Source organism: Microcaecilia unicolor, chromosome 5 (assembly GCF_901765095.1).
Source record: "Microcaecilia unicolor chromosome 5, aMicUni1.1, whole genome shotgun sequence".
NCBI classification, from domain to species: domain Eukaryota; kingdom Metazoa; phylum Chordata; class Amphibia; order Gymnophiona; family Siphonopidae; genus Microcaecilia; species Microcaecilia unicolor.
The window spans coordinates 42,269,143-42,287,715 of NC_044035.1; the positions used below are offsets into that span (position 1 = coordinate 42,269,143).

The window sequence follows — 18,573 nt, forward strand, 5'->3', positions numbered from 1 at the left end:
AGGCAGCTTTCTCCTCCTGAGAGTCTGTCTTTCGCTTCCTTTGTCCGGGAGATGTCTACGGCCATCCCCTTCCCGGTGGTTGTGGAGGACGAGCCCAGGGCTGAAATGTTTGAGCTCCTGGACTATCCTTCTCCACCTAAGGAAGCGTCCACTGTTCCCTTGCACCATGTCCTAAAAAAGACATTGCTTGCGAACTGGACCAAGCCACTAAGTAATCCCCACATTCCCAAGAAGATCGAGTCCCAGTACCGGATCCATGGGGACCCAGAGCTGATGCGCACCCAGTTGCCTCATGACTCTGGAGTTGTGGATTTGGCCCTAAAGAAGGCTAAGAGTTCTAGGGAGCATGCTTCGGCGCCCCCGGGCAAAGACCCTAGAACCTTAGACTCCTTTGGGAGGAAGGCCTACCATTCTTCTATGCTCGTGGCCAAAATTCAGTCGTACCAGCTCTACACGAGCATACATATGCGGAACAATGTGCGGCAGTTGGCGGGCTTGGTTGATGCTCTTCCCCCTGAGCAGGCCAAGCCTTTTCAGGAGGTGGTCAGGCAGCTGAAGGCGTGCAGAAAATTCCTGGCCAGAGGGGTGTATGACACCTTTGATGTTGCGTCCAGGGCCGCTGCTCAAGGTGTGGTGATGCGCAGGCTCTCATGGCTGCGTGCCGCCGACCTGGAGAATAGACTCCAGCAGCGGATTGCGGACTCGCCTTGCCGTGCGGATAATATTTTTGGAGAGAAAGTCGAACAGGTGGTAGAGCATCTCCACCAGCGGGACACCGCATTCGACAAGTTCTCCCGCCGGCAGCCTTCAGCATCTACCTCTACAGGTAGAAGATTTTTTGGGGGAAGGAAGACTGTTCCCTATGCTTCTGGTAAGCGTAGGTACAATCCTCCTTCTCGACAGCCTGCGGCCCAGGCTAAGCCCCAGCGCGCTCGCTCTCGTCAGCAGCGTGCACCTCAGCAAGGCCCCGCGGCTCCCCAGCAAAAGCAAGGGGCGAGCTTTTGACTGGCTCCAGCAGAGCATAGCCGACATCCAAGTGTCAGTGCCGGGCAACCTGCCAGTCGGGGGGAGGTTGAAAGCTTTTCACCAAAGGTGGCCTCTCATAACTTCCGACCAGTGGGTTCTTCAAATAGTCCGGCAAGGATACACCCTCAATTTGGCCTCCAAACCTCCAAATTGTCCACCGGGAGCTCAGTCTTACAGCTTCCAGCACAGGCAGGTACTTGCAGAGGAACTCTCCGCCCTTCTCAGCGCCAATGCGGTCGAGCCCGTGCCATCCGGGCAAGAAGGGCTGGGATTCTATTCCAGGTACTTCCTTGTGGAAAAGAAAACAGGGGGGATGCGTCCCATCCTAGACCTAAGGGCCCTGAACAAATATCTCGTAAAAGAAAAGTTCAGGATGCTTTCCCTGGGCACCCTTCTCCCCATGATTCAGCAAAACGATTGGCTATGCTCTCTGGACGAAGGATGCCTACACACACATCCCGATACTGCCAGCTCACAGACAGTATCTGCGATTTCAGTTGGGCACACGCCACTTCCAGTACTGTGTGCTACCCTTTGGGCTCGCCTCTGCGCCCAGGGTGTTCACAAAGTGCCTAGCTGTGGTAGCAGCGGCACTTCGCAGGCTGGGGGTGCACGTGTTCCCATATCTCAACGATTGGCTGGTGAAGAACACATCCGAGGCAGGAGCCCTGCAGTCCATGCAGATGACTATTCGCCTCCTGGAGCTACTGGGGTTTGTGATAAATTATCCAAAGTCCCATCTTCTCCCAGTGCAGAAACTCGAATTCATAGGAGCTCTGCTGGATTCTCGGACGGCTCGCGCCTATCTCCCAGAGACGAGGGCCAACAACTTGTTGTCCCTCGTCTCGCGGGTACGAGCGTCCCAGCAGATCACAGCTCGGCAGATGTTGAGATTGCTGTGCCACATGGCCTCCACAGTTCATGTGACTCCCATGGCCCGTCTTCACATGAGATCTGCTCAATGGACCCTAGCCTCCCAGTGGTATCAGGCTGCTGGGGGTCTAGAAGACGTGATCCACCTGTCCACGAGTTTTCTCGAATCCCTGTATTGGTGGACAATCTGGTCCAATTTGACTCTGGGACGTCCTTTCAAAATTCCTCAGCCACAAAAAGTGCTGACAACGGATGCGTCTCTCCTGGGATGGGGAGCTCATGTCAATGGGCTTCACACCCAAGGAAGCTGGTCCCTCCAGGAACGCGGTCTACAGATCAATCTCCTGGAGTTGCGAGCGATCTGGAACGCTCTGAAGGCTTTCAGAGATCGGCTGTCCCATCAAATTATCCAAATTCAGACAGACAACCAGGTTGCCATGTACTATGTCAACAAGCAGGGGGGCACCGGATCTCGCCCCCTGTGTCAGGAAGCCGTCAGCATGTGGCTCTGGGCTCGCCGTCTCGGCATGGTGCTCCAAGCCACATATCTGGCAGGCGTAAACAACAGTCTGGCCGACAGACTGAGCCGGATTATGCAACCTCACGAGTGGTCGCTCAACTCCAGAGTGGTGCGCCAGATCTTCCAAGCGTGGGGCACCCCCTTGGTGGATCTCTTCGCATCTCGAGTGAACCACAAAGTCCCTCAGTTCTGTTCCAGGCTTCAGGCCCCCGGCAGACTGGCATCGGATGCCTTCCTCCTGGATTGGGGGGAGGGCCTGCTGTATGCTTATCCTCCCATTCCTCTGGTGGGGAAGACTTTGTTGAAACTCAAACAAGACCAAGGCACCATGATTCTGATTGCTCCTTTTTGGCCGCGTCAGATCTGGTTCCCTCTTCTTCTGGAGTTATCCTCCGAAGAACCGTGGAGATTGGAGTGTTTTCAGACCCTCATCACGCAGGACGAAGGGGCTCTTCTGCATCCCAGCCTCCGGTCCCTGGCTCTCACGGCCTGGATATTGAGAGCGTAGACTTTGCCTCTTTGGGTCTGTCAGAGGGTGTCTCCCGCGTCTTGCTTGCTTCCAGGAAAGATTCCACTAAGAGGAGTTACTTCTTTCTGTGGAGGAGGTTTGCCGTCTGGTGTGACAGCAAGGCCCTAGCTCCTCGCTCTTGTCCTACACAGACCCTGCTTGAATACCTTCTGCACTTGTCTGAGTCTGGTCTCAAGACCAACTCTGTAAGAGTTCACCTTAGCGCAATCAGTGCATACCATTACCATGTGGAAGGTAAGCCGATCTCGGGACAGCCTTTAGTTGTTCGCTTCATGAGAGGTTTGCTTTTGTCAAAGCCCCCTGTCAAGCCTCCTACAGTGTCATGGGATCTCAATGTCGTTCTCACCCAGCTGATGAAACCTCCTTTTGAGCCACTGAATTCCTGCCATCTGAAGTACTTGACCTGGAAGGTCATTTTCTTGGTGGCAGTTACTTCAGCTCGTAGAGTCAGTGAGCTTCAGGCCCTGGTAGCCCAGGCCCCTTACACCAAATTTCATCATAACAGAGTAGTCCTCCGCACTCACCCTAAGTTCTTGCCAAAGGTCGTGTCGGAGTTCCATCTGAACCAGTCAATTGTCTTGCCAACATTCTTTCCCCGTCCTCATTCCTGCCCTGCTGAACGTCAGCTGCACACATTGGACTGCAAGAGAGCATTGGCCTTCTACCTGGAGCGGACACAGCCCCACAGACAGTCCGCCCAATTGTTTGTTTCTTTTGATCCCAATAGGAGGGGAGTGGCTGTAGGGAAACGCACCATATCCAATTGGCTAGCAGATTGCATTTCCTTCACTTACTCCCAGGCGGGGCTGGCTCTTGAGGGTCATGTCACGGCTCATAATGTTAGAGCCATGGCTGCGTCGGTAGCCCACTTGAAGTCAGCCTCCATTGAAGAAATTTGCAAAGCTGCGACGTGGTCATCTGTCCACACATTCACATCTCATTACTGCCTGCAGCAGGATACCCGACGCGACAGTCGGTTCGGGCAGTCAGTTCTTCAGAACCTGTTTGGGCTTTAGGATCCAACTCCCCCCCCCGAGGGCCCTGTTTGTTCTGTTCCAGGCTGCACTCTCAGTTAGTTGGTAAATTTTTTAGGTCAATCTCAGTTATGTCCTCGCCGTTGCGAGGCCCAATTGACCATGGTTGTTGTTTTGAGTGAGCCTGGGGGCTAGGGATACCCCATCAGTGAGAACAAGCAGCCTGCTTGTCCTCGGAGAAAGCGAATGCTACATACCTGTAGAAGGTATTCTCCGAGGACAGCAGGCTGATTGTTCTCACAAACCCGCCCGCCTCCCCGTTGGAGTTGTGTCTTCCCTTGAAGTGTATTGTCTTGCTACATACTGGACTGGCCGGCTCGAGCCGGTTTCGGGCGGGAAGACGGCCGCGCATGCGCGCGGGCGCGCGAGGACTAGCAAAGGACTGATTGTTCTCACTGATGGGGTGACGTCCACGGCAGCCCCTCCAATCGGAAACTTCTCTAGCAATCAGCCTGCTGTCCTCGGAGAATACCTTCTACAGGTATGTAGCATTCGCTTTATTGCTTCAACATATTATTAATTTTAATAATGTGTACATTTTTTTATAGCCATGCTGCCTACACATATGTAGGGGAATATGTATAAACTTCAGTCCCTGGGACAAATTTTCAGTTCATGGTGTACTGTTTTTCTGCTATTGATGTGACACATGCTGTAGCTTTGATAGATCAGCATGCATGTTATCTTTTCCATGAAGCCTGTGGGATGCAGGAGTGATTTATATTTGTGTTTAGTATATGGTTGAAATGGTATACTTAGGGGCTCATTTTCAAAGCATTTAGACTTACAAAATTCCACAGTAACCAATGGAACTTTGTAAGTCTAAGTGCTTTGAAAATATGCCTCTTAATGATATTATTTTATGTCACTGTAATAAGATTTGATTGGTTATTAGTTTATAATTTAATATGTATGTAAGAACGCCACTTAGATAATACGGATTATCAATAAAATGTTTTTATTATTTATCTTAAATCTGTTAAAAAAAAAAAAAAGAAGGGCTAAAGGTCTATCACAAAATGCCTAGCCACACGTCTGGGGTTACCTACGGCCATTTAGAGGGTCTATCCCCAGCACAGCTCAGGTCCGCCTGCACCTGCCACTCGTGCTCTTCACTAGCACCCTCCTCCCACTGTCTGGGTCACATCCGCCTCTGGGCGAGTCTCCCACTCTCAAAGTATCCCTAGTGATTTCTAGGTTTCTGGAGGCCACACTCTCAGTGGTCTCGCAGACCCAACACACAAACCACCAGGATTCTTTATCGGTCCAGACAAAGAGGCAATAAACTAAATTGTTAGTGTGCAATCAGCAAACAATAACAGGTAACTGAAATATGGATCAATTATAACACTAACTAATCATCTGTTTACTTTTAAGTGCCTGGGAAGATCAGGATATATAGTTGCTCAGAAGTTATCAAGTGTAACTGTCTACAGGACCTTAGCAAAGAGATCAGTCTCTTTCTTTACAGCAGAGAAATACCACCTGCTGGCCAAATAGGAGAAATACACTTCAAGACATATTTAATGCAAGAAAATATCCAATACATTTTACAGGCATAAAACACTGTTTTTTCACACATAATAATATAGCAGTTAATTTTAGAGCATGTCATTCCACTGTCAGGACCAAGGTATGTTACTGCAAAGCAAAGGAAACGTACTTAACTGGATCAAAGGCTTTCTAACCACCAGAACTTATCAAGTAAAATCAAAGTCAAACATACCACTGTGGAAAGCAGTCTGCGGAGTACCTCAAGGATCACCATTATCACCAATACTCTTCAACATGATGATGATTCCACTGGCACAGTCCTTATCCAACTGAGGCCTTAACTCATTCATTTATGCAGATGATGTTACAATATACATCCCCTTCAGACATGATCTGACAGAAATAACCAACAAAATCAACGCTAGTCTGAACATCATGGACTCCTGGGCAAACTCATTCCAACTGAAACTGAATACCGAAAAAACACATTGCCTCATCCTCTCTTCTCCATATAACAAATACAAATCCACAACCATAAATACTCCAGGACATACCCTCCCTACCTCGGACAGTTTGAAAATACTCAGTGTCACACTCGATTGCAACCTTACCCTCGACAGTCAAGAAAACTCTGTAACAAAGAAAATGTTTTTTGTCCTTTCTTTTTCTTTGCTTTTGTTTTCCATGAACGTTCAATGAAGCTGCCCAGGCACAGCCAATCAGAATGGAAGCACGGGCCCAGGCAGCTTCGAGGAATGTTTATGGTGCAAATTATTATATAGGATTTATTTTTAATCCCCCAATAACGGCTACCAAATTTCACTGACAGACTTATAGGCATAGTACCCCATAAAACCTGAGAGGAAGGTGGGCCATAGCCCTCAGTACATAGGTCAGGTTTCAGCTACAGAAGACCACCCAAAGATGGGGATCTTGTGCGATTTTCCTCTCCAGAGGAAAGTATTTCATCTTTTGGAATAGTGAGAGATTTCTTTAGCTATCTATTATTGTCATTTGTGTCAAGTGTGGGGAAATTTAAATATCTGGTTTTCATTTCATTTTATTTATATCTCTTCAGTTTCCACACATGAATCTCGATGTAAACCATGGACTCCATCCTTATCAGATATAACAGCTGTGATTGTCAATATGGGAGTTAGTTTCAAGACTTTGTTCCCCTTGCAGCATCTTCAGCCAGATTTTAACAAGGAGGATATCATGTAAGTGTTGAATTTGCTCAGCTTAGCGTACTATACAGTACAGGGTTACCACCTTTTTTAACTTAGGATTGTCAGATTTTTACTTGCTCTTTTTTTTTTTTTTTTTTGTTAGACATACATTTCACTATTTGCATATAGCTGGAATTATGCATTAGCATTGTAAAGCAATTATGGCTCAACAATAAGTTGAATGTTACTGTGTTTTTAATCTTACTGTTTTTAAGGTATTCCAGAAGGATAGCCATGTGAATCTGGATTTTCAAAAAATGAAAAGGCTTGGAAGCATTTTATAGGTTATAACCTATTTTGAGGCAGGACAAAATGGACTTGTGTACCTGTGATGTCATGCGTTTGATTGGATTGTGTATAAGGTTATCATCAGTATCTCTTGTTTATAGTAGTTCCCTTAGAACAGGAGCTGGGTCCTGTAGCCTCTATGAAGGTATAGGGGAGGCTGACATTTATGTGCCAGATAGGGTTGAGGTGGGCTCCAGACCAGTCCTGGCACTTTCAGATCATGGCCGTGGTGGCAGAATCATTGTACCAAAACAGCACAGCAGCAATCATTGAATTTTATCTGGCTTAACAATTTCTCCACCTGCCGTTGTGCTGCCTCATCTCCAGGCTCAGGTTTCAACTCCATTCTGGTACCTCATGCTCAAATCTGTTTTGTGCTTGTAAATGGTTAACCACTATGATGTAAATTTTTTTTTAATTTTTTGAAAACTCTTCAGCTTTTATAACCATACTACATTTCAACAACATGTACCTTGGAACAAATGCTCAATCCACTAAACAATTCCCACCCCACTTCTACATTTTACAAATCAAAATGAAAATTAATTATGATGTAAATATTTTTAGAGAGTATCAGTTTAAACTATTTACATTCCTATTGTATGCCAATACTTGGTATCAACCTCCTGAGTGAGGCCATATCATTTAAGCATGTCACTCATGACATCTTTACAGACATAAAATGGAATTGTTTTTATGGATGTTTCTACTGACTCAACAAATTTACCATCACATGGAAACCCCGGAACAGTGCAATATTTAAGAGCTATGATTGGCTGCTTTAATATGTAGGTCTGTACTGCTAGTGGTTACAACAGCAGCACTAATACATACTGAAAACAATTCAGCTTGTAGAGTTAAAAGACTAAATCATTAAGACCTCTTTCAGGCTTGTTTAATTTGAAAATATTAACAGACATCTCCATCTCATTATGTAGCTTCCTACAGTTCCAGAACCTGTGGATGGTTGTGTCCATCAAGCAACAGGTTGATATAGAGACCTGAAAACTGAACTGAGACATCATTCAGTCCAGCTCCTCAGTATTTTCTATCTCCAGCAGGTGAATGGACATACTCTTTAGCCTCTGATTCTGAGTAGTTTTCTCCTGGTCCATTTGGTCAGCTGGTCCCCATTTGAGTTTTATGGGAGGCTTACATTTCCAGTGTTATATCTGAAGGTCCTCATACCCTGTCTCTGGTGCCCCATGAATTTGCATCTTCCCTCCCTTCAGCTCTCCCCTGTTTCATGTGGAGCTGTCCTTTCCAGCACAACAACCTTAAAAAATGAAAAAGAGAAGGAAAGAGGTTTACTTGAGATTGTGGGACAGAGTATCCGTCCTGATCCTTTCTCATCTGGGGTAATACTTGTGGAGACTGTGAGCTTGGTGGGAGCAGCAGACAGTGGTAACTTTGACGGAAGTTTGACTCAGGACAACTTGGAGGGCTGCAAGTTCTACTTGGTGCAGGGGAGGGATCCTGACTCACCCCTTGGGACCGCATGGTGTGGTGCTTGTGACAGTTAAGATGAATGATGACTCCTGCGGAGGCAATTAAGCAGTTTTCCCACTGTGAGGCCTGCCAGCTGGCATCGGGGTGTTGCAGTGCATGCAAGCCAGAAATCCCGTGGGACACAGGGAAACGGTCATTGGCATCAAGTCTTCAATTTGGTGCAGCATCCAAATATGCCCTTAGGGACTTTGGACTCTGGTAGGGTCAGTGCACAGTTTGATGCAGGAGAGCGTAGGAATGGGCACCATTTTCTTGGTGCCAAATGGCAGTGAGGAACAGCCTGTGTCTGATCATGTGTGGAGCACAGCCACCATTTTACAACCTCAGGGCCTGACAGAGCATTCAGCTGAATTGGGATCTTTGTTTTCTCTGGATATTATATTGCTCTTACACCAGGCCTATTGATTGAAGCAGGGACAGTCGGAGTTGCTGCAACGTGCTTCAGTGTCTCACTCCACTGTCCCTCTGGCTCCAAAGAGATCTCCTTTAGACCTCCAGGAGTGGGCAGATGAGGCTATCTGCTTCTTTGCCTCCTTATTTGATGTGACTTCAGTTTATTCAGATGAACCGTCGTTGAAGGAGCTGTTAGAGGAGGGAGATGAACCAAAAGTACAGAAGTTGTTTCATAATGAGGAGCTCAGTACTCTTTTTCTGAGGTACTGGTGTCACTCTCCATTGAGGAACCTTCTGCCATGGTGTTGGGCATTCCATCTTCATCGATCATTAGGGGCATAGAGGTTCTTCTAAGGCCTTCCTGATGTATCCTGACGTTCAGGACCTGATTACAGCTTTCTCACCACTCTCTATCTCAAAGGCGTATTTGCATATACCCGTATGGCCACAGCATCAGAGATTTATATGTTTTGCAGTGCTTGGCCGTCACCTCTTGTTTAGGGCTTTGCCCTTCAGTATCACCCACAGCACCAACAAAGTTTTACCAAGGTTATGGTGGTGTGGTGGCCTTTCTCTGGTGCTAGGGAATCGTAGTTTACCTGTATCTCAATGACTGGCTTATTTGTATGTTGCCCTATTCAGACATCATAGCAGCGACAAGCAGTTGTATGTCTTCTGCTGTCATCCAGGTTCTAGGATCAATGACTGTGGTGATGGAAGTGGTGCTGTGGGCAAGAGCTTATATGTGGCCTTTATAGAAGTTTCTTTTCAGCAGCTAGTTTCCAGTGTCACAGTAGTACGACCTTCATCTTTCTTGGACGCTAGTTGCCTGACTGAGTGTGCAGTGGTGGTTGTCACCCAGGAATTTGACCGTCTGAATTTGCTTTCCGTTAATACAGTGGGAGGTAGTGACAATGGACACCAGCAAGTCGGGTTGGGGAGCTCATTACAAGTTCCATCTGGCACAGGCTGCTTGGATGGAACAGGAGTGTCTGGTCAATAAATCACTTGGAGCTCAGGGCATTGCGAAATGCCTTGTGTGACTTTGATTCCTTTCTGGTGTGGGACCTGATCTGAGATTTCTCTGATAATGCTACTGTAGTGGCTTAATCAACAAGCAAAGCAGGACCCATAGCTGTCCGATGGCGGTGGAGATGGCCTCCCTCATGAGTTGGGCGGAGAAAAATGTCAGCAGCTCACTTCGCTGGGTCCTTGAATGTGGAGGTGGACTTCCTCAGCAGGCACTCTGTGGACCTGGGAGAATGGGAACTATCTAGCCAGGGTTTTCAACTGTTAGTGGACCGATGGGGTTCTCTTCTGGACTTGATGGCGATGAAAAAAGCTCTGTGAGGCCCTGAGGTTGTAAACTGGCGGCTGTGTTTTCACCACGTGATCAAACACGGGCTGTTCCTCACTGCCATTCAGCCCCAAGAAAATGACACCCGTTCCTACTCTGTCCTGCATCAAACTGTGATCTGACCCTACCAGAGAGCCCAAAGTCCCCAAGTTATTCAGCCATTGGAAGGATCCGGGCTCATTGGGGATCGATGCCTTACTGCAGCCCTGGCCGGAGACGCATCACTGTATGCCTTTCCTCCTTGGCCTATGGTGCTCCGCGTGTTGAAAAGAATCACATTGCACCACAGTCGAATAATTCTCGTAGCCCCAGATTGGCCGTGGTACACGGACCTGATTCGACTGCTGGACGGGGATTCATTCTGTTTTCCTTTGGTACACGGCCTACTGATATAAAATCCAGTGCTCATAGAGGATACGTGCCCCTTTGGTCTTATGGTTTGGTCACTGAAAGGGCTCGTTGGAGAGAAAAAGGTTATTCTGATTTGGGTCATTGCAACTTTTTTTCAGGCTCAGAAAAGTTCTTTATCCATGGTGTGTGCAAGAGTATGAATGACATTTGAGGGCTGCTGTTCTAAGTGCGGATTTCTCCCTTCTCTGCTCAGATCACACATGTATTAGCATTTCTTCAGGCAGGCCTTCAGAAAAGATTGGCGTTGGGTTCTCTAAAAGTTCAGGTTGTGGCTTTGGCCTGTTTTAGGGGACAACTACAGAACATGTTTCCTGCAATTTACCCAGATATTATTTCTTGCGGGGGGGGGGGGGGGGGGGGTGGGCCAGGTGCAGTATCCCTTTTGTACACTATGTCTAGAGTAGAACTTTAATTTAGTCCGTCCGAACTCTGCAGAAATCACCTTTTGAGCCACTCTGGAAGGCCTCCTTGAAAGATCTTTTGCTAAAGACAGCGTTCTTGATGGCTGTTGCATTGGCCCATAGGGCTTCGAAGCTCCAGGCTGTCTTGTCAGGATCCCTTTCTCCTCAGAGGTAGGGGTCTCCCTTCGCATGGTTCCTTCCTTCCTTCCGAAAGCAGTATCAGCATTTCATCTCAGCTAATTTGTGGAGCTTTCGTCCTTTTGCAGAGAGGACGAAGAGGCTCAGAGGCTCAGTATTTTTCCTTGAAGCTTCTTGATGTACGTAGAGTCCTCATTAGATATGTGGAAGTCACAAATGAGTTTCAGAAATCGAACAGAGTGTTTGTGCTTTTTGGTAAGTAGAGGCTTGGCCTCATGGCTTCCAAGCCTACAATTACTAGATGGCTGAAGGAGACACTTATATCTTCTTCTTGCTTGCTGGGAAGCAGACTCTTCAGGCCTTGTGGGCTTATTCTGCGAGGTGTACAGCAACATCCTGGGCAGAGGTTATCTTACTGCCTCTGACGGATATTTGCAAGGCGGCGAAGTGTTCAACGCTTCATACCTTTGCCAAGCACTACAGGGTGAATGTTGATGCTCACTTGGAAGCCAGGTAAGGGGCTTTGGTCATCAAGGTGGCGATGCCAGGATCCCACCCACTCTAGGGATTGCTTTGATTCTACAGGTTCTGGAATACTGAGAAGCTATGTCATGAAAGGAGAAATTAGGTCTTAACTGATCATTTCCTTCTCATTATTCCAGAGGCTCACCTGTTTCTGAGATGTTTAGTTGTTGCAAAGTAATGGGCCAGATAATGACTGTTACCTTGCATCATGCTTCCTGCATATGTCTTGTTCTCTACAAATTTTCCAGAGACGTTTGCTCGTCTGGCAGAGATGGCAGAGGTCCACACATGTTTGCTCGTCTGGTTAGTGTTCGGTTAGTTGTTTAAGGTTGTTGTGTTTATCCATACTGCTTGTCTATGTAAATACTGAGGAGCTGCCCTGGATACCAAGATAGATGTCTCAGCTGAGTTTTTTTAGTTCTCTGTCTCCACCTGTTGGTTGATGGATACTACTATCCAGTGGTGTGCTGGAGCAGGCTCTCACGGGCTCGCGAGAGCCGTTAAGTTTTTAAGAATTTTGGGAGCCGGTTGTTAAAGTAGGCCTCCCCGTGGCTACTTTAACAACTGACTCCCAAAATGTGGGCTTGGGCCCCCTCCTGAATTCTATTTTACTTTGCTGGCAGTGATGCTGGCCCCACCAGCCAAGTAAATAGACTGCTGCTGCTCTCTGCTCCTTGTTTCTGACTCTGAGCATCAGGCTGTGGCTTTTCATGCAAGCACAAGAAGGTTCCATCATGCTGCTCAGAGCCAGAAACAAGCAGCAGAGAATGGTGGCAGTCCATTTATTGGCTGGTGGGGCTCGACAAAGGTATGCCTAGTGTGCCTGCACAAGGGAGGGGAGAGAGAGGCATGTATTTCCCCCCCCCCCCCCAAAAAAAAAAAAAAAAAAAATTTTCAGGGCCGGCTATGCCCGGACAGAGAGCCCGTTGTTAAATATTTACCAGCACACCCCTGCTACTATCCCACAGGTTCTGGAATAGTGGGAGGATATAATGGAAATAATTCGGGTAAGACCTAATTTCTCCTTGCCCCAGGTACAAAATAATTACCTGTGTATGATATATAAACTACTTTTATTGTAACCATAGAAAGGCAGTGTATGAAATCCCATATACTGTACTATAAGGCTTATACCCAGCAATGACCCACTAGAGTTCTATGCGGTTTACAAAATTATTTTTAAAAATGGACAGAGTATAAGCAAACAGTTCAGAACTCAAACCTATAAAGAAAGTTTTTTTAAAAATGAGATTTCAAGGCTTTCTTTAAAACTTTATAATTATGCCATCTACCAAGATTTACTGGCAGGGCATCTTGTATCTTGATAAGAAAAGAGCCCATTGAAGATGGTTTTGTACCAGAAATTTTTGGGACTGGAGTAAAATAACAATAACGTAAGTCTCTCAAAACCATCTCTGTGTTAAAGTAACTAATTTAGATAAATACTTTGGGGACACACCGTGTATAATAAGAAAAACCATGGTGCAGAGTTTAAAGGTAATTCAGGCTCTAATCGGGAGTCAGTCAGTTCTTTCAACAAAGGTAAAGCTGTTTCAAACCTCAAACGGCCATAGTTGTTTTTGGAAGCAACACTTGAGTGAATGGCTGTTGAATAGGGCTGCTGTTTAGAGCGAACCAGAGGTTCATGTGTTCATGAAATACCTAGCTGTTTCTTAAAAAAAAAAAAAAAATCTAGCTGATTGAAAAATTAATTAAATATTTTTTAGCTGTGTTGATACTCTCCCGCCTACCCGCTTGCAGGAGGAGACATATGAAGACCTAAGTGTTGTGCTTTTCCTATCTGTACAGATAAAAGTAAAGTTGGCAAGCCATCAGAAATATTTGCAGAGGAAGGAGATTGACTGCCATTATACATTGGCAGCTCAGTGGGCATCTGATTTAAATTAGGGATTGTATCAAAAGGGGACTGTGTAATGCTAGAACAGTGACGGATAATAGTCTTATGGAAATGCGGTATACATTATTTTTTTTTTAAGGAGAACACATATTTCCCTCATAGGCCTTTAGGGCCCTCTTGGCTGAAGTAGATGCCTGTCCTAAGGGTGGAATAGTGGGTGCTGGCCTGAGGCACATGTTCTAGCACTGCCCTTCCATACAACTTTACTGGAGTGAAATGTCATCAACAGGCATTGCCAGATAAGGATAGCTTCAGCAAATCCTGGGTTCTTATAATGAACAGCACTGTTGGGATTAACCTGTTGGTAGGCATTATTAGTTCTTAGTTCCGGTATTTTGGTTTTGTGGGCGAGCCAGTATTGAGGAGGCTCTGGAGGGCAGTGTTTGGCAGCCTTGCAGGGCATTTCAGCCACTGCTCAAAGACAAAATTGGAGTTCGTGTTAGCAGGATTTTGGAGGGAGCTTCTGGGCCAAGGACTGTTGCTATGATAGCTGAATTGGAGGTAATTGGGATTGAAGATTTATGGTGTCTGCTTAGAGGAGCAGAAGAAAACTGTCAGTCAGCCAATTTTCAAAGTGCCTATACTGTAAATGTAGTGCTGCTTGAAAGACTCCTAAACTGCTCCCTGTATTTATCATAGCAAAACCTTGTTTTGTTTTTAAGAGCTGAAATACAGGGAAAGAGAGAGACAGAAGTAGTTGGTGCAAGTCGAGCTTTTTCCTCTGTTCCAGAAAACAACATAATCAACGTAATAAAGGTGAGATTTTTGCTTGGCTTCTGAAGAGGGAAATGCACTGCTGCTTGGAAAGGATGCTAAAATCTAACATAAATGTTTCAAACTGTCATCAGTTATTAATTTTTGTACTTTATATTCTGAAATGATGTAACCATTCCGAGAGAGCCACCTGCATAAGCTAATGACACCACCATGGTGCACACTGGCCCTACCAGTCTTTCTTGAGCCCCACAGTTTTCCCCATTATTCATCTTCCATTAATGTTTCAATGGCTAGAAGCAACTCTCCTCCTCCACGTCCAGGGTCACTGTAATAAATTACAGAATGTTTAGCAGGGGTTCTGCATTCAGGTTTTTTTTTATTTTTTTTTTGCAGTTATGGCAGTCCTGTACATAGAATAGTGCATAAGAAAACCTTGCATAAAGAATTGCGTAGGCATCTGCATACTGTTCATTTAAATCTGATGGTAATGAAGGTATTAGGTGTTTAAACTTGGATGCAAAGAAGTAAATAATAGACTTAAAAACGTAATGCTAGGTTTTCTAACACTGGAGATTTAGCGCATAGTCTTAGGTGGAGTAAAAAGTTGGCTCTCCTCAGTGGTTAGCATTAATGAGGGTTTTATGCCAGCATGAAATACTGTACCTGCAACTGTTGTTTTTATTGAACAGGATGGGTGGACAATCTAGTTAATAAAACAAAAACATGCCGGGGGGGGGGGGGGGGGGGGGGGGGCGGGTTGAGAATTGGAGAGATTTTGGCTTTCTGACTATTTTCTTTTGAGTCCTATCAGTTTTTCTCTCTGCCGGCAGATGGAGACATGGACTAGAAGCTTTTGGACCTTGCCCCTTTATAGGACATACTCAGGCTCATTTTCAAAGCACTTAGCCTCCCAAAGTTCCATAGAAACCTATGGAACTTAGCCTCCCAAAGTGCTTTGAAAATATGCCTCATAATGTGGCCTGCAGCTCAGTATTAGTAAAGCTGCGTCACAATCTCATTTCTTCAGTCATGGGAGAAATATACCCCTAGACAGAGTTCCTCATGAGAGATTACTGATGGGCTAGGAGGCAATACGTGTTGTATGTTCTGTTGTGGATTAGAAATTGGTTATTAGACAGAAAACAGAAGGTAGGGTTAAATGGCCATTTCTCTCAGTAGAGGAGGGTGAATAGTGGAGTGCCACAGGGATCCGTACTGGGACTCATGCTATTTAACATATTTATAAATGATCTGCAAATCAGAATGGCGAACGAGGTGATCAAATTTGCAGATGACACAAAACTATTCAAGGTTGTGAAAACACATGCGGACTAAAAATTGCACGAAGACCTTGGGAAATTAGAAGACTAGGCGTCCAAATGAAGATGAAATTTAATGTAAATAAATGCAAAGTGATACACATTGGGAAGAATAATCCAAATCATGGTTGCATGGTCAGCACCCAAGAAAAATATCTAGGTGGTGTTCTAGACAGTACGCTGAAATCTTCTGCCCAGTGTGCAGTGATGGCCAAAAAAGCAAACAGAATGATAGGAATTATTAGGAAAAGGGATAGTAAATAAGACCAAGAATACTATAATGCCTCTGTATCACTCCATGGTGTGGCCTCACCTTGAGTATTGCATTCAGTTCTGGTCGCCGTATCTCAAAAAAGATACAGCAGAATTAGAAAAGGTTCAAAGAAGCACAACCAAAATGATAAAGGGGATATGAGGAAAGGCTAAAGAGGTTAAGGCTCTTCAGCTTGGAAAAGAGATCATTGAGAGGGGATTTGATGTCCTGACTGGTGTAGAACGAGTAGAAGCGAATCGACTTTTTACTCTTTCAAAAAGTACAAAGACTAGGGGACACTCAATGAAATTACATGGAAATACTTTTAAAACAGGAATATTTTTTCACTCAGCAGGGCTTTTTTTGAGGGGGTACTTGGGGGTACTGAGTACCAGCACCTTTTCCATTGTGTGCTGAAATTAGCCCATGGTCCCCAAGTTTTAATGAAAGAGCTCAGGCTCTACACACCAATTCTGCCATGTCATAGATTCTGTGACTGGTTGCAGGGGTCCTGGCTATTGTGGGGTGAGTCCCTCAGTGATCACCTCATCCCTGAAGGGTGGCCTGACATTTGAGTACCGGCACTTTTTTTGCTAGAAGAAACACACTGTCACTCGGAGAATAGTTATGCTCTGTAACTCGCTGCTGGAGGCTATAGTAACAGCGGAGAGTGTATCTGGGTTTAAAACATAGTTTGGACAAGTTCCTGGAGGAAAAGTCCATAAGTACAATACTTACCTTAATAATGTTGGCTGTTGGGACCAGAACAAACCCCCACAGCCAACACTATTAAGATAACTTTTGCACTATGTAATATAAAACAGTACAGCACGTTAAGCATCTTTAAAATATCTGGAAATATTTGAAAAACAAACAGTAAAAAAGAAGACCAGTGACAACTTTGGAGAGTTGGTTTAGATGGTACAAAGTCTTTATCCATTATACCTCTCTGCTGAGGTCTTCAAAAAAAAAAAAAAAACACCTTTTTGAATACTTATAACATAAGCCAGTTATTTGCAGTTTGTTGATGTGAGCTTATGCTTTAACATATTAGCCATAGTTGCTGTTTTCAATATATTAGAATGGCAGTGCTGTCCTATGTTTGCACACACTTTTTGCACATACAGGTCCATAAGATTTGTGTACTGCATCAAATGTTTTTTTTTTGTTTTTTTTTGTTAAATTATGTATTGAATTTCATCATACAGTTCTAACATGTGGCTTATTACATTGACCCACCAGTAGGGCTGGAGCTGGGCAGATAGTATTTCTCCTTCCATTTCATTATAGGTCTATGGATTAATGACACTGCACCACGTCTTGTCATCTTTTGATTTCCTGCTTTCCCATCATGCTGGTCAACAGCACTGCTGTTGTGCTGCCCTTTCCTCTTCATTCATAGGTCACCTTTCTAACCATATTAGTGAATTTCACCACTGACTGTCCAACGTGGCCAATGACATCTCCTACAATTGGGTAACGCACTTAAGATTTGTGTAGGCCACTGCTATTTCACAGGCCTTGTGAAGACCTGTTTAGTTTCCAGCACTTCATATCATCATGAAAAACCTGGGGATTTCCACTTATTTTTTTCTGGTGTGCTGTATCCCTGGTAATCTGTTTACTACATTATGCTCACTGGCAGTAGATATAAAATTTAAAAAACTCTATATCTTTAACTTCTATTTCCTGTAGTTCCTAGGATTTTGCACAGCTGTGTGGCCAGAAGGTTACAAGGACCAGGAAATTCTACTCCTAATTCTATTGCTGTGTAAAATAAGATTAGAAAAGCAGTTAAAGCTAATGCCGTTGGTGGACTTCCATTGTCTTCTGGAGAACCTGTTGAAGAATATAAGAGATTGGGATGTAAAGGTAAATAATGGATAATGCTGTATGACAGCCCTCCTATAATATAGATAAAATGGTGCGTCTTCTTCACCAATTCACTTGAGCGAAGGGTCATTTGAATGTCTTGAAAATAGATCCTTTTTCTGCACTTCAGGTTTATTAAACCTCAAAGCATATGCTGCTTTTGTTGAGCTACACTGCTGGTCCTGGCAAAAAAGTGAATATGCTGAGTAGTGGTGCATAGTAATAAAGCAGGAGTTGAGCTAAGTTAAACTGAAATACTGCTTTTGTATTTCTTATCTGACAGATGCCTGAACTGTGCTTAGCCATAAGTAACCTTTCCACGCATCACCATGACCTCCTGAAGCTGGTCCAGCTGGTTCCTAACTCTGTAATGCGAGGAAGGTAATGTTAGTACATATGGACTTTTGGAATGTAGAAATGGCAAAAACACTCTGAAAATGTGTTGCATGAAATTGCATAATATATCAATTCAGTAAGTGGACACCTACTAATATATTCTCCAAGAGCAAGCAAGCTAGTTGTGTTGTGGCTGGGTGATGTCATCTAATGGAGCCCGCTGTAGATGCTGACTAGCGAAATTATAGAATTTTCTAGCAGCATCCCACCGCAAGTGTGTGTTGGTGTCTTGACCTGCAAGCATGAGTCCCTCAGTCTTTGTTTTTCTGCGGAGCAGGGAGGACGTGCCATCATGATCTTTTGGTGCAAAATTTTCTCTACTGTATAGTGCCTTCCTGTGTGGGCATTTTTGTGCCTTTTGGTTATTTTTT

General features: G+C 45.0%; 1 protein-coding gene across 1 annotated transcript in view; it reads left to right on the forward strand.

Annotated features, from left to right (window-relative positions):
- LOC115471059 (SMC5-SMC6 complex localization factor protein 2-like) overlaps positions 1-18,573 on the forward strand; it is a gene marked incomplete at its 3' end in the record, with an annotated part of 157,601 nt that overhangs the window by 103,086 nt on the left and 35,942 nt on the right. Inside the window, exons 12-15 of the mRNA XM_030204728.1 lie at positions 6,555-6,696; positions 14,308-14,401; positions 17,630-17,806; positions 18,090-18,187. Of these exons, the coding sequence (XP_030060588.1) occupies positions 6,555-6,696; positions 14,308-14,401; positions 17,630-17,806; positions 18,090-18,187 (511 nt within the window). The remainder of the gene's footprint in view (positions 1-6,554; positions 6,697-14,307; positions 14,402-17,629; positions 17,807-18,089; positions 18,188-18,573) is intronic.